Source organism: Aquarana catesbeiana, linkage group LG11 (genome assembly GCF_042186555.1).
Source record: "Aquarana catesbeiana isolate 2022-GZ linkage group LG11, ASM4218655v1, whole genome shotgun sequence".
NCBI classification, from domain to species: Eukaryota; Metazoa; Chordata; class Amphibia; order Anura; family Ranidae; genus Aquarana; species Aquarana catesbeiana.
The window spans coordinates 119,869,387-119,886,483 of NC_133334.1; the positions used below are offsets into that span (position 1 = coordinate 119,869,387).

General features: G+C 41.0%; 1 protein-coding gene across 4 annotated transcripts in view; it reads right to left on the reverse strand.

Annotated features, from left to right (window-relative positions):
- The window catches only part of RBL2 (RB transcriptional corepressor like 2), a 176,289-nt gene that overhangs the window by 53,131 nt on the left and 106,061 nt on the right, over positions 1-17,097 (reverse strand). For all 4 annotated transcript variants that reach the window (XM_073604963.1, XM_073604962.1, XM_073604964.1 and 1 more), the window contains 3 exons: positions 7,501-7,604; positions 2,439-2,576; positions 239-403 (listed from right to left, as the gene is read on the reverse strand). In XM_073604963.1, the coding sequence (XP_073461064.1) occupies positions 239-403; positions 2,439-2,576; positions 7,501-7,604 (407 nt within the window). The remainder of the gene's footprint in view (positions 1-238; positions 404-2,438; positions 2,577-7,500; positions 7,605-17,097) is intronic.

The following is a 17,097-nucleotide window of genomic DNA, read 5'->3' on the forward strand; positions in this document are numbered from 1 at the left end:
CTTTCAATAGACATTTGTCTAGTCATCGTATGTACTAAGAATTTTTGTACAAATGTTTGTATGAAGATCTACTAGTGTTTGGCCAGCTCATGACATCAGATGATAAAGAGCTGTCTAGGTATTTTAAAACTGTAACAGGTTTGGTTTTATATAATCAGATCTCCTAGAGAAAAACCCAATCTTTGTGCTTCATGACACCATGTCAAAAAAAAAAACTGCAGAAGAGTGTTCTTTATACCTCTTCACACAATGGAACTTTGCCTTCGTTGTCTTTAATTTTGTCCCATAATGGTGAATCTTCTGCCCATGCCATACTCTCTAGAATCTGTTCCTCTATCTGGTTAAGGTGTTTTACCACTTCCCGACATAAGCCTTCTTCTGCCTTAATAAGAAGTTCAATCACCTGGAAATACAGTACACTTCTAATATATTCACAAATATAAAACAATATAACATTCACAAACACAAAACAATATAATATTCAATGAAAATTTAAATTACTTTCACTCACTTTTCTTTCTTAAAAGAGTGGTAAAGAACTGGAACACTTGTATGTTTCTGCCGTGTCCCCATTGGGAAAATTTATTTTTGTGTTCTGCCCTGGTGACTGGGTGTCACCAAGACAGAAAGTAATGTAAAATCCCTTCAACGGGGACACAGACATCAACAAAACCTAAAATGCGCTGCCTATGCATTAAAATTTCCTGTCTATGGATGCACACAACCCGTCTTGGGGGTGCGCATGCATGGGTGTCTCCTTAGCACCCAGCTTGCTACAGGAGGCACCCAAAGGAGGAAGGACCTGACAGCACTGGTGTGGACTGCCGAAGAGGAAGAAAGCCACATTTATGTGCAAAGTTCTAGAGAGCAGGCAAGTATAACCTCTTTTATTTAAGAAAATGCCTTTAGTATCACTTTAATTGAGAGTCTAATCCCTCCTATCGAAAGCCAAAAAGTTGCAATTTAAATAAATTTGGAATACTAATATTATTGTATTGAGCGATAGAATCGATGTGACAACTAAGCCAAATATTAGATGAGGAAATAGTGACACCTGTTGGTAACAAACACATAACACTGCATCAGTATACATTTTCCTATACAGAACTCTTTAACTGCCATTGTGTCGCAACCTTCAAGAATTTATTTTTGCAAATCTGCCATTATTCATCTCTAAAGAGAAACTTCACTCCCCTCTGCATTTTGAATGTTTTTGCCCCTTTTACCTGTTATGAAGCATTGTTCTTGACTTACATACTCACCTGCCCAGTGTTGTCCTGCTGTGATCTACCACTCAAGCATCACAGCCCAGGTCCTCCTCAGTCATTGTGAGTAGGCTGCTTCTTCCAGGTTCAGGCCGGTGTCCATCCGGTTTTGAGTCCCTAATCCTAAAGCCTCCTGTGATAAGCGATGTGGATAGTCAAGAATGTTGACCAGGAGGGGGAATGGGGGCGTTGGACCAGCAAAAAAAATAAACGTAAAGAAGTAAAATATTTAATTCTTGGACAGAATAATTGAAGGTTATAACCCCTGTCAGTTTATTTTTGTCATTTGTGTCCCATTGGGGAGATTTCCCTTAATTTCCCCTCCCATAGTTACCATAGCTAAACCAGGAAGTGAGAGGAAATCCCCTCAAAAAGAGGAAATCTCTGGTTTTCACCAGGGTCATCAGACCCAGTCTGCCCATTGGAAGATTTCCCCTCAATTACAGTAACAACCCAAAGTCTGGGATTTTCTTTCACTTTCACTCGCTGTGAAAATGGTAAAAAAACACAATAAGAGAGGGCAAATCTCCCAATCGAAAGCACAGAGAGTAATAAAAACCTGACAGGGGATCTAATCCCTTTAAACTAAAAAAAGTTTTGCCTTCAGCTATACTTTACCTTCAATTCCTGACAGGGAGTCCACTGAGGGACCACTATCTCTAATCTTCGAAAAGCTGACCAGAAGAAGCTGCCATTGCTGTGTTTACACTCAACCAATTCAAAAAATAGTAATTTGTAGTATTATATTGAAATGCCCTTCATTAAAAAAAAGCTATCATGACAGAAACATGGAGGTTGCCAATGCTGCTGCTTTCCTTCTGAAAAAAGTTAGTTTCGTGGCTTACATGCTGACAGTCTTGCTTCAATATATTCAGCCTCTGATCTTCAAACAAGGACTTTTCTCCAACTTAACTGATCTCCACACCGGTTACAGGTTAGTGATGTAAAGCTAGCAAAGCAACGTAAAAGCCAGGCAACTAGCATTATTAAAACAAAGAGCAGTAATAGCAGTCCCCCCCCCCCCCCCTATATTTCTGTCATGACAGGTTTACTTGAAGTAAGATTGATATTACAAAGATGTAAATATTACTGTCAAATACATATAAAAGAGCATGATTATTCTGGAGGACTGGTATATAACAGATGTTGTCTGCAATAATTCATCATATGTACCTTATAGAAATGGTAGGATGCCAACTCAAACATGACCATGATTTGAGGGAAGTTGCCTGGAGGCTTGTAGGAAAAGATGGTAATTTCGAGGCAGCATGCCAGAAGGGACTTGTGGAAGATTTCTTGCTCCAGAATACTCTGCAAAGTGGAGAACATTTCAGCTACGTGATTTCACAATGGCTGCATCTGCTTTACCACAACAGGTACATTGAAAAGAACACATGGGCAGTGTTTGTACACCATAGGCATAAAAGAGAAGTTGGATGCATAGACAAAATCTGACCATCCTCAGGGAGCTGACTCTTCTGCCACTTTCCTAGGTTAGGTTAGGTTATTGGGAAGAAAACAGAAGCAATCAGACACAAGTGTTTCCAACCTGACAGCTTTCACCTTTCAAGCCTTAAGGCCTCATTCACACTTGTAAATGGGGGCTATTTGCGATTATCTGTGACATTCAGCAGGGTTCCCTGTGATTTGCTGCAATGGGAGCCTGACAGCATCCACAGGTATTCACAGGCGTTCACATGTAATCGCTCATGTAGTGATTACCTGTGGATGGTCGGCCCTGGGCACAGACAGTGATGTCTGCTGCTGCACAATTTTTCCCATGTCTCTATAGAAATACAGAGCCTCTCATTTTTTAGCTTATTCTGTAAATACTACCTGCCTGGCTGTGCCTGCCTTCTATACTTCACCAAGTGAGGTTAGTCACCACCCCATAACATGTATGCAGCAAAATAAAGAAAACGCATCAGAATTCCATATCCTTATATGTGTTCCGGGTCAAGTATGTATACAAGGTAAGCCCCCTTGTGCGCAATGTAAAATAAATCAGTGACAAATTGTGTTCAAATGAAATGAATCAGTGACAAATTATAGCCTAAGTTTGCCTTTTGGGAAAAAATAATAAATTAACTTATTTTTGCAGGAAAAAATATGCATTTATTCTTTTTTCTCTCAGGAGCCTGCAAAGCATTGGACCTTTGATCAGGGGTGCAAAGTCAGGATCCTGCAGACAAGTCCTTTAGCTTTCAGCCCATACCTCCAATACAGGCTTACTGTTTGCAAGCGGCGGGGCTTCTGAACGAACTGCGAGAGCGCTCATCGGCACCCTTGCAGTCCAGTAAGAACTACAAGCCATCAACCACATGACTGACAGTACCTGGTCCCCCAGGTCCCCATTGCACGTAAAGTGATTGTAAATGTTGTTGTTTTTACATGGCCCCAATTCTCCTCTTCTCGGGTCCCCACTGGCGCTGCTCCTGACTCTTCCACCCCCCAGTGCCCCCATCACAAGCTGTTTGCTATAGGGACACTCAGGTGTGCTCGCCTCTGAGCCCCGTCCCTTCCTCCCTAGCTGTAACTGACAGCAGCAGGAGCACATCACTGAATCAAGATCAGGCTCAGGTAAGTATTTAGGGGGGCTGCATACTGTTTTACCTTAATGCAGAGAATGCACTAAAGTAAAAAAAACCTTCAGGCTTTAGAAATATTTTAAATGATGCCGAGCCAGACACTCAAAATCATCACCACACACAAAGGCTGTATAGCATCTTACTGCTCACAAGGGTTAGCACATGTCTGGCCTGTTGGATAGGGTGGGGTGGTGGGAGAAGACATTTACAGCAGCAGGGACCAGGGGCATGCAGCCAGTGTTATGAGTTAGTTCATCTTTACATTTTTTATGAAAAGGTTTTATGTTATTTCTTGATGCCGGGTTAGGGGGTTCTTACACTGCTGAATGTAAATGGAACCTCTTATTTTAAGTCATGCAATGTCCGTATATGGGCTACCATACTAAACTAAAAAAACAAAACTAAAAGGTGCAGTGCTCTAAAATGTATACTATAACTAAAATAAAATGAAAACTACCCCCTTACCAAGTAAAAACCATACTGTGATCATTATGAGCAATATATTTGATTTTCCATTCCTTCTTTTTGTGTTTGTGTTCTATAAATCATACACTATACCTCCTGTGTTTCATACAAAATACCTCCCATGCATATATACAGTGCAACCGGAAAGTATTCACAGCGCTTCACTTTTTCCACATTTTGTTATGTTACAGCCTTATTCCAAAATTGATTAAATTCATTATTTTTCTCAGAATTCTACAAACAATACCCCATGATGACAACTCGAAAGAAGTTTGAAATCTTTGCAGATTTATTAAAAATAAAAAATGAAAAAAGTCACATGTACATAAGTATTTACAGCCCTTACTCAGTACTTTGTTGAAGCACCTTTGTCATCAATTACAACCATCTTACTGAGTATGATGCTACAAGCTTGGCACACCTATTTTTGGGCAGTTTCTCCCATTCTTCTTTGCAGGACCTCTCAAGCTTCATCAGGTTTGATGGGGAGTGTCAGTGCACAGCCATTTTCAGGTCTCTCCAGGTCTGGGCAACAGACATTCACAGAGTTTTCCCATAGCCACTCCTTTGTTATCTTGGCTGTGTGCTTAGGGTCGTTGTCCAGTTGGAAGATGAACCTTCACCCCAGTCAGAGGTCCAGAGCACTGGAGCAGGTTTTCATCAAGGATGTCTCTGTACATTGCTGCATTCATCTTTTCCTTGATCCTGACTAGTCTCCCAGTTCCTGCCGCTGAAATACATCCCCACAGCATGATGCGGCCACCACCATGCTTTACTGTAGGGATGGTATTGGCCAGGTGATGAGCGGTGCCTGGTTTCCTCCAGACATGATGCTTGCCATTCATGCCAAAGACATTAATCTTTGTTTCATCAGACCAGAGAATTTTGTTTCTCATGGTCTGAGAGTCCTTCAGATACCTATTGGCAAACTCCAGGCGGGCTGTCTGGTGCCTTTTACTGAAGAATGGCTTCCGTATGGCCACTCTACCATACAGGCCTGATTGGTGGAGTGCTGCAAAGATGGTTGTTCTTCTGGAAGGTTCTCCTCTCTCCACAGAGAAACGCTGGACCTCTGTCAGAGTGACCCTCAGGTTCTTGGTCACCTCCCTGACTAAGGCCATACTCCTCAGATTGCTCAGTATGGCCGGGCGGCCCGCTCTAGGAAGAGTCTGGAGGTTCCAAACTTCTTCCATTTACGGATGATGGAGGTCACTGTACTCATTGGGACCTTCAATGCTGCAGAAATTTTTCTGTACCCTTCCCCAGATCCGTGCCTCGATACAATCCTGTCTCGGATGTCTACAGGCAATTCCTTGGACTTCATGTCTTGGTTTGTGCTGAGCACTGTTAACTGTGGGACCTTATATAGACAGGTGTGCCTTTCCAAATCATGTCCAACTGACTGAATTTACCACAGGTGGACTCCAATCAAGTTGTAGAAACATCTCAGGGATGATCAGTGAAAACAGGATGCATCTGTGCTAAATTTTGAGTGTCATGGCAAAGGCTGAATACTTATGTACATGTGATTTTTTTGTTTTTTTATGTTTAATAAATTTGCAAAATTTTCTTTCAACGCTGTCATTGTGGGGTATTGTTTGTAGAATTTAAACCATTTTGGAATAAGGCTATAACATAACAAAATGTGGAATAAGTGAAGCGCTGTGAATACTTTCCAGATGCACTGTACCAAATAAGTGTATACACAATACCTCCTACACACATATACCCTATAAAAAAGTGAAAAAGAGTGCTCCCACAAGGCTACTATAATGTATTGTGTTTTTATCAGTTCAGTTTCTGTGCAAGGTGCTCCAATCTTCAGTGTGAATACAAACAGTACTTGTAATCAATTCACAATTTCCATGCAAAGTACTCCAGTGTTCAATGTAAATGCAATCCAAGTGCTTTGTGATCCACCCTCTGTGTACCAAATACAGGTTCATATATTGGTGACCAATCACATGCCATTCTCCCCTAGTGGATCTGCACTCACCGGATTATGCAACCCCCTAAACCAATAAAAGGACCTCAATGGACTTTTGGTTATTAATTCCAGCCCTCCGGGGTCCGCTCCTCTCCCCATCTCTGCTCTGGTTTTACTACTTACTACCATTTGCCATCAAGTTACATGCCACCATAAAACGGAACCAGGGAAAATCCATACATAATGCTACTTTAGCAGCATGGTGCTGTTTTAGGAACTGACAAGTTCAGCTGCCCATAGGTTCTGCTAGCTGATAAAATTATGGAAAGGTTTTCCTGTCTTCTTTTCCCAAGTCATGAAGGTGGCCCTCTGTGGACAGCTACCCGATTTATGTAAATTCTGCCATCTTTCACAGCCTCCTTCACAACATTCACAAACTGCTCCCGCAACACTTCAGGGTCAAGGTCCACATGATCATGACAACAATATAGGGACTTTATCCTGTCCTCAGCACTTCCATACAGCGTTATACACACAACACCAAGGATCATGCTGTCCAGAACGGATACCAGGAGTGGCTGGTGGTGGCGGTGAATATGGGCAGCCGGTCCTTTGGTGTCATGTGTGCTACTGTATTCTGACCACCAGCACTCGTGGCCAGCACTCTCCGGCACTTGCGGTCAGCACTCCCTGGCAGCACCCACCATGCCAGTGCTGGGTCCACCGATGCGAGAGTGGAGCAAGGGAAAAATGACGAGGGAAGAATCGACTGTTGCTGAGGTGTGTGGAAGTGATCAGCCAGCTTGTCAGATTTATATGCATTTCCCTGTAGCAGCCAGTGGGTGCAAAACTCCTCGCTGCTGCCAACGTACGACGTACTACCCCGGCTACAGTAGTTCATTAGTTGCAGAGGGGCATCAGGGATGTTCCCTGAGCTCCTCCTGCTCCAGAATTTTCTGTAGTTTACCACGGGCCAGCTGGTGGAAGGGGAGGGGGTTTAAGGGACATTTTTAGCCCTGAAAACGTGATTGAGTGGCCCTAAAGCTGACCAGGACAGCACTTTTACCTGAAACCAACATTTGGATGTTAAAACCAAGATGAAGCTCACATCTGCTGAGCAAGTTTTAACCCGTTGAATACCTACACATTTATAAGCATACCTTGGTAGAGAAGGGGTTAAAAAAAGAAACCATTAAGAACATTATAAGTAGTACCGCTCACGGGAAAGCAATTCAAAAAAGTTATATTTCCTTACAGAGAGATCCACATCACCCAGCCGTTTCTTCTCCTGCTCAATAATGGATTCCAGAACTTTGTAATACAGCACCTCTGCCAGCCTGAAGTATTTCTTTGCAATGTCTGGAAAATATTTGAACACAAGTTACTATGGTGCAGAAATTCTATACATGGTAACAAAATATAAGTGTTTCAAATTGTTTGTTTTCTGAAATCCCTAAACGTGTTGCTCTTTGTGTCTCTTAAAGCCCAACTCCAGCAGAAACATTTTTTTTGGGAATGTATTTATTTATTTTTAGTAACTGTGCACTCCAGCAAATTTATTAATGCAATTTCACACCCAAATGTCTCCAAATATATAGTAGCTGTACCAGTTAGGACCCAGTAATACTCCTGCTGGGGAATTCAAAAACAGTGTTTACAACACTGTTGACAAGCAGCGACAAATGAGGGGGTAGCGGTTGCTACACAGTGAATAGAGACAGGCATTGCTCCTGTCTCTGTACATCACTTTTGAGTTGGTCTTAATCATCTCGTTTCATTATCTACAAATTGGAGGTGATTGTGTTTGAATCTGGTACAGCCACAGCACCACTTTGTAAAAGTAGCACTATTAAGAACTAACTGAATCTGTTGTACGGTTTCGTAAGACTACCAAACCTGGCAAAAGAGCTTATGTGAATCTGAATTTGGACTTTTCAAATAGCCATATATCGCCAGGAAAAGTGGTGCAAATGCTTTACTGAATTCACCCTCCCATTGTTTCTATTGTATTGATTCTTTGCATTTAAAGAACTCATGATGTGGCTCAAAAAAGCATTGTTTATTATTGGTTTTCACAATAGCACACCCCACCACCTATTACCAGTAAAGCCAATAGGTATTTTTTTCTTTCTAATTCTCACCAGTTTATGCTCTCTGTGTTACTCAATACTGATGCCAGCTAAAATACAACTAAACGCCAGACTGTTTTAAAAGACACAAATGAACAAGCTTTGTAAACCTTAATATAATGTTAAATGCATTTTTCAATGCAGGCAGTTTAAGGGCACCTGAACTAGGGTTGGTATCAGTCTTTTACAGGCTGTACAGCAGAGCTCACTAAGGGGGTGGAGTAGAAGCACAAGACACCAATAAGGTGAGCTACAGTGCGAGCAACATGCTGACAGGAGGAAAGAGCAGAGCAGCAGAGAGATGGGCCCATCAGTGCGCTGCTTTTCTTTTCACTGTCCTGTCACAGGGTTGGACTGGGGATGAGAGCTGTTAGTAGAAGTAAAACTGCAGTGGAGAAGAATCAGGTCTCCTCCCCTTCTAGACGGGGCTGTGCTGTGTGGCAGAGCTGTGTAAATCTCCAGACTGGATGGACAAAAATACAAATTGTTTGGCAGATGAAACAGCCCCCATACATGTATTTCATCTGTTTATTTTGCTGTTTGCCTGGAGTTCAACTGTAAATCCAGTTGTATTTGGTATCATTAAATAATGTGTCACAAATCTTTACACCCATAGTGAAAGTACAATGTGAGAGCAAAACTTTTTACCTTCAACCATATAGTGGCTATAAGGGCCTGCCTGATTGCATACAAATTGAAAGTGTTTAGTCTTGACCTGATATTACATGGTTTTGTTAAATCTAAAGGAAAGTTGTATAAAGTTGTATAATGTGTAACCAGCTTAAGACAAGTACATATCCAGCAAAAAAAACAAAAATCATCAGAGAAAACATATAAAGTATATTTAGATTAAAAAAAAAAAAAAAAAAAAAATCAGCAATCTTCCCAAGGTTATAGTGCATAGACTATATGCACAGAGGTCGGCAACCTACAGGCCCCACACCCGGCCTGTCGCCGCTAAATGTCCAGCCCATCAGTGCACGTGATGAATTCACGTGCACCCGGCCTATGGACATTTTAACCCATTCACGCTGACGGTGCGCTAATATGCGCCCTCGGCTTGAAGGGGTTGTACCGGGGTGATGCGTGCAGCTGGTACCGTTTTTTTGGAGCCCGAGGTTGGCTTTCTTGGGATAACAACTAATGCGGCTAAGAAGCCCCTCAGCTGTTATCCCAAGCAGTGGGAGGGGGCGTCCCCCCCTCCTTCCGCAGCTTGCCCGGCCTCTCCCGTCCCACCGGGAGGTCCGAGCGACCAGCTGAATGAAACAGCTTCGATCAGGTCTCGGATCTAGTTGCGTTAAAAAATCCTTAAATGTCAAAAAAAAAAATCCAAACTGTACTGAAACAGTCCAAGTGACAAAAATAAAAATATAAGGAACACAGAAATGTCAAGTTAATGTAATTTGTAGTGAATATAAAGGGGTCCAGAGGTGCAGGGGGCTGTGTAATGTAAAGGGGGCCAGAGGTGCAGGGGTCTGTGTAATGTAAAGGGGGCCAGAAGTGCAGGGGACTGTGTAATGTAAAGGGGTCCAGAGGTGTGGGGGCTGTATAATGTAAAGGGGTTCAGAGGTGCAGGGGGCTGTGTAATGTAAAGAGGGCCAGAGGTGTGGGAGGCTGTGTAATGTTATCTTCATGTATTAGCAGGTGAATGCGGCCCTCCATGCATTCACATACATTGAATCCAGCCCTTAAGTGGAAAAAGGTTGCTGAACCCTGGCACAGACTGTATACTAGGTGGGGCTCTGATTCTATCAATCAAATCCTTCAACGTATAGTATAATGTTATTTCCAAGTAGCACATGTAGAGAAAATCATTTGATCTGTGCCAAGTCTTCCTTATAATCCACAAGATATCTGGGTAATTCTTTAGGGGACTTCCAAATTCCTTTCCATTGAATCAATATATGCCCAGTCTTTCTTCTTTCTAAACTACACAGTTTCATTTAGATGGAATTGCTTGAAAGGAGGTAAAGGATGTGTATATTGATTTGCTCCATAATCTAAAAGACAAGAGGAGGTTTCTTCAAGTCAATTTAATTGATAAATTCTAGACTCGAAAGCTGGAAATCCCCACCAAAACCTGTCAGAGGTCATGGCACATAACTCGAATTGCGAATGCTTGGATGCAACGACAAAGTAATCATTCAATATTAATTTTTTCATAATTTATATGTTTTACAATGTGTTAATGATATAATATATATATATATATATATATATATATATATATATATATATATATATATATATATATATATATCTATCATTTTATTATAAATGACATCATTGCCCACCTCTTCACCTCATCCAACCATAGAATAATTTGCAATCATTGTGAAAATGCACAGCATTTTCTAAATGGTGCACGTGCCAAGCGGCCGACCTTTTGATAGAATGCCGCAAGGCTGCCGCTCAGCATGGGACCCAGAAGCAAGTGGAGATCACAGGTGTAGCGGTGTCTACTACTCCCACAGGTATGGTATATAAGTAGTTACATTAGACCAAGCTCAACCAATGTAACTAAAAAACAATATACCTGAAACTGTTTTTTTAAATGGTAATTGAAATGTATGCATTGCTTCTATGGCTTTAAATTTGATTTCTGTTTTGTTGGATGTTTACTCTCACTTAGGATTTTTTCATGGAAGGATTTTTGTAAACATTATTTTATGATGCAGGTTTGTTATTCAATACCTTATTAACCACTTCAATACAGGGCACGTTCCCCCCTTCCTGCCCAGGCCAGTTTTCAGCGCTGTTGCATTTTGAATGACAATTGAGCGGTCATGCAACACTGTACCCTAATGAAATTTTTGTCATTTTTTTCCCCCACAAAGAGAGCTTTCTTTTGGTGGTATTTGATCCACCCACATTTGGCAAGCTTTTATATTATTCCACATATAAGTAAAAAAAAGGTGAAATTACTTCTTTAAGTGGGTGAAGCTCTCGTTATGGTGATCCTAGTTGTTATCACTCGTGCACCACATACCCAGAATGCCACCACGTTAGTAACACTCCCCTTGGGGTATACACTCACCAGATGTTAATATTTCATACGTAGAAAAAAGAAAGGAAGAGCCAACCACATGTATATGAATGTATACACACTAAATCGCATCAAAGGATATATACACACATTTTTTTACAATGATACAGATGTGCAAACATAACATGCAAATAATGGTTAGACAGTAATAGTGGTATAGTGAAGATATGATGAATGAGAATGGGCATGTGGGAGAGTTAAGCAGTGAGACTGGAAATGATGGTGTTGGAAACCATGTGAGCCGGACTGTCTGCATAAAGTGGTGGTGATGCAATGTCACTGATATTAATGCACTAAGGCAGGAGAAACTAAATGTCACTTATGAACACAGCTGACCCTGTATAAACTTTCATGATGAGGAAGTATGAAAATAATCTAGAAGAGGGTGGAGGTGAGTCTGACTTATCTCAGCACCATGGGGGGGATAAACTCAAATGCAGTTGTCTGTAGTTTGTTTTTATTGATCAGGAAGACCTATGGGTATAACATCATAAAGTAAGTGGACTTTGTCTAAAACAACCCAGTGTATTGTAGTGTCTTTAAAATATCTAGACATTACTGGGGATGAGACGGAGCCTTGGTTTTAATGACCTACCTAGTAATTAGTTCAAGTGTCTCAGCCAGGGATCCGTGCCAGGAAGTCCAAGTCTTTGCTGGGCTAATGTGGCAATTCACCTGTCTAGGTGCTGTTTTAAAGACACTACACTACACTGGGTTGTTTCAGACAAAGTCCACTTACTGTGTGATGTTATAGGTCTTCCTGACCAATGAAAACAAACTACAGACAATTGCATTTGAGTTTATCCCCCCATGGTGCTGAGATAAGTCAGACTCACCTCCACCCTCTTTGATGCGATTTAGTGTGTATACATTCATATACATGTGGTTGGCTCTATATACACATATACATAATTGTGGGGTTCCAGGTATGTTTCCATTTTTTACGTCCATTACATTCCACAAAAGAGGACACACTCTGGTTTTAGGGGTTCAGCTACAGTGGTTCATGATCACAGCAATATATGGTAATTACCAATATTTAAATTTATTTATTAATTTTTTTAAACTTACTTTTTTAATTTTTAATTTTCTATATGTCCTATGCTTACTTTCAGTCAAACTACCAATGAGGTCAGCTCTATTGCACCTACACACACAGGAGTATGTGTGCATTTATTTGTTGTGTATGTACAGTGCCTTGCAAAAGTATTCACCCCCTTGGCTTTTTACCTATTTTGTTACATTACATCCTTTAGTTCAATGTTTTTTTAATCTGAATTATATGTGATGGATCAGAAAACAATAGTCTAAGTTGGTGAAGTAAAATTAGAAAAATATATACATAAAACTATTGTTCAGAAATAAAAAAATGATAATTGGCATGTGCGTATGTATTCACCCCCTTTGTTATGAAGCCCATAAAAAGCTCTGGTGCAACCAATTACCTTCAGAAGTCACATAATTAGTGAAATGATGTCCGCCTGTGTGCAATGATCTGTCATTACATATACACAACTTTTTGAAAGGCCCCAGAGGCTGCAACACCTAAGCAAAAGACACCACTAACCAAACACTGCCATGAAGACCAAGGAACTCTCCAAACAAGTAAGGGACAATGTTGTTGAGAAGTACAAGTCAGGGTTAGGTTATAAAAAAAAGATCCAAATCTTTGATGATCCCTAGGAGCACCATCAAATCTATCATAACCAAATGCAAAGAACATGGCACAACAGCAAACCTGCCAAGAGACGGCCGCACACCAAAACTCACCAACACACCAAAGACGGCCGCACACCAAGACCAGGCAAGGAGGGCATTAATCAGAGAGGCAGCACTGAGACCTAAGGTAATCCTGGAGTTGCTGCAGAGTTCCACAGCAGAGACTGGAGTATCTGTACATAGGACGACAATAAGCCGTACGCTCCATAGAGTTGGGCTTTATGGCAGAGTGGCCAGAATAAAGCCATTACTTTTAGCAAAAAACAAAATGGCACCTTTTGAGTTTGCAAAAAGGCATGTGGGAGACTCCTAAAATGTATGGAGGAAGGTGCTCTGGTCTGATAAGACTAAAATTTAACTTTTTGGCCATCAAAGAAAACGCTATGTCTGGAGCAAACCCAACACATCACATCACCCAAAGAACACCATCCCCACAGTGAAACATGGTGGTGGCAGCATCATGCTGTGGGGATGTTTTTCAGCGGTCGGGACTGGAAAACTGGGCAGAGTTGAGGGAAATATGGATGGTGCTAAATACAGGGATATTCTTGAGCAAAACCTGTACCACTCTGTGTGTGATTTGAGGCTAGGACGGAGGTTCACCTTCCAGCAGGACAATGACCCCAAACACACTGCTAAAGCAACACTTGAGTGGTTTAAGGGGAAACATGTAAATGTGTTGGAATGGCCTAGTCAAAGCCAAAACCTCAATCCAATAGAAAATCTGTGGTCAGACTTAAAGATTGCTGTTCACAAGTGCAAACCATCCAACTTGAAGGAGCTGGAGTAGTTTTGCAAGGAGGAATGGTCAAAAATCCCAGTGGTAAGATGTGGCAAGCTCATAAAGACTTATCCAAAGTGACTTGGAGCAGTGATAGCCGCAAAAGGTGGCTCTACAAAGTATTGACTTAAGGGGGGTGAATAGTTATGCACATTGACTTTTTCTGTCATTTCGTCCTACTTGTTGTTTGCTTCACAAAAAAAAAACATCTTCAAAGTTGTGGGCATGTTCTGTAAATTAAATGATGCAAATCCTCAAACAATCCATGTTAATTCCAGGTTGTGAGGCAACAAAAACACAAAAAATGCCAAGGGGGGTGAATACTTTTGTAAGGCACTGTATATCCATATATTCCATAATCCAGATTTTTTATATATTACGATTCTAATATTTGTATTATCGTCTGCAATTCTCTACATATGTCTATTTGGGGTCTGTTTAACCACTTCAATACAGGGCATTTTCACCCCCTTCCTGCCCAGGCCAATTTTCAGCGCTGTCGCACTTTGAATGATAATTGCGCAGTCATGCAACACTGTACCCAAATGACATTTTTATCATTTTTTTCCCCACAAATAGGGCTTTCTTTTGGTGGTATTTGATCATCTCTGCGGTTTTTATTTTTTGTGCTATAAACAAAAGAAGAGCGACAAGTTTGAAAAAAAAATACAATATTTTTTACTTTTTGCTATAATAAATATCCCAATTTTTTTTTTTAAAAAACAAATTGTTTCCTCGGTTTAGGCCAATATGTATTCTTCTACATATGTTTGGTAAAAAAATCGCGATAAGCATATATTGATTGGTTTGCGCAAAAGTTATAGTGTCTACAAAATAGGGGATAGTTTTATGGCATTTTTATTATTTATTATTTTTTTTCCTAGTAATGGCGGAGATCTGCGATTTTTATCATGACTGTGACATTGGGGTGGACATATCGGACACCATTCACATTTATACAGCGATCAGTGCTATAAAAATGCAATGATTACTGTATAAATGTCTCTGGCAGGGAAGGGGTTAACACTAGGGGGCGATCAAGGGGTTAAATGTGTTACCTAGGGAGTGATTCTAACTGTAGGGGGAGGGGACCGATCGGTGTTCCTCTGTACTGGGAACACACCATCGGTCTCCTCTCATCTGACAGGACGTGGATCTGTGTGTTTACACACACAGATCCACGGTCCCGCTCTGTTATCGGGCAATTGAGGGTGCCCAGTGGACATTGCGGGCGCTGGGCGCGCGCGCGCCCCCCTAGACAGCCGGGAAGCCCAGGACGTCATATGACGCCCGCCCAGGATGGGAGATCCCTCCTACGGACGTCATATGAATATGGGCAGGATGTGAATTGGTTAATATAGAACAAGCCGATCTGGAATGATAAATCCCAAAAGTAAAGGATATTTCACTCATATGGTTACACCACTCAACTAGAGTTATACCACCCATCCAGTTGTCTCTCTATTATAACACGCAGACCAAGGCTCTGATGAAGAGGAAAACCCTTGAAACGCGTTAGCCAAGTATTCATCTCATTTTAACCCTTGTATGGGTATTATTTTATGTCAATCCATCTAGTGACAATATTGTCGTTAGCTAGTATTATTACTATTTTAATTTTGAATCCGTAGTATCCACCCCTTTATTAACTCATTTGTTTATTGGAATAAACTCTGTACTATGATTCATGCATTAGACCAAGTGCCTTCCTTTCTTCTACATAGCATTTCGAACTTCCCATAGTTGGCCTAGTCAGCATGGTATGCATGATCACTTCACTACCATGAAATACTACCATTTACACGAAGGCCCTCTGTACTAGAGCAGGAGAATATCTTTTCTGCTTATAACGTTAATATTTCATATGCCTTAAAGTAATCCTTTGCTGTCACTTTGAAGGCAAGTCATCCACTAACTTTGTTAGGGTGGAGGTATAGATGGCTCCAATGCAGCAGGATCATCTAGGTAAGTAAAAATGCCACATAGCGTAATCCTGCTTTTCAAAATTTTATTGTAGCCAAATGCCCCCCATGAATATATGTACTAGCTTGTAAAAACAATAGAGCAATATATATAAAAGAACGTAGCGGAGTCTCCGGTCCTGCTGTATAGGAAGCCACCTGTGTTGTACGAACAGTCGCGCTGTTTCTTCCTAGTAGTTCCCAGCTGACCGTGACACGCAAACGTCACATCCGGTCGTTGTGGAGATCACGCATCTGACGTGTTTTGTCACTTCCGACTTCAACTGAGGGTGTGATCTCACGACCTTACGATCCGGTCTAATATAGGGTAGAATCCATGACTCAGCCTGTGTACCCCTTATGTGTCGATCGTTCCTCCTCCTATGCACACCACGTACTATAGTTCAGCACAGAGGGGGGGAAAAAAAAGATACAGGCGCTTTCCTATAAATAAATTTAGGAATAGAAGGGAGTACAGTGTTGAACTTTTTATCTAAAAGTAGTACATGCCAATGCTCTTTGAAGATGGATTCTACTTCTCTAAACCGTGAATGAAACCCCGAGATAAAGCCCCAGTCCTGACTATTATTTTGTCTAATCGGTGCGGTTTCCCTCTGGGTATATATAAAAAAAGGTTTATTTTATGAATTTTTAATCTTTTATTAGAAAGTTTTCTCCGCTTGTTATTGATTAAGTATTTTGGAAATTACTAATTTGGCAATGCACATATTTGTCTATGCAGATCTATTGAACAATATAAGATATTCGCATTGGCCACAGAAGTTGGCTATTTTATATTGTATTGTTTTAATAACAAAAACATTTTAGTATTCCGTCTCTCATCTGTCAGTGCCTGTATCTTTTTTCCCCCCTCTGTGCCGAACTATAGTACGTTGTGTGCATAGGTGGAGGAACGATAAGCACATAAGGGGTAAACAGGCCGAGTCATGGATTCTATCCCATTTTAGACCGGACTGTAATGTCATGAGATCATGCCCTCAGTTGAAGTCGGAAGTGATAAAACGCGTCAGCTGCGTGATCTCCACAACGACTGGATGTAAAGTGTGCGTGTCACGGTCAGCTGGAAACTACTAGGAAGAAACAGTGCGACTGTTCGTACAACACAGATGGCTTCCTATACAGCAGGACCAGTGACTACGCTATGTTCTTTTATATATATATATATATATATATATATATATATATATATATATAT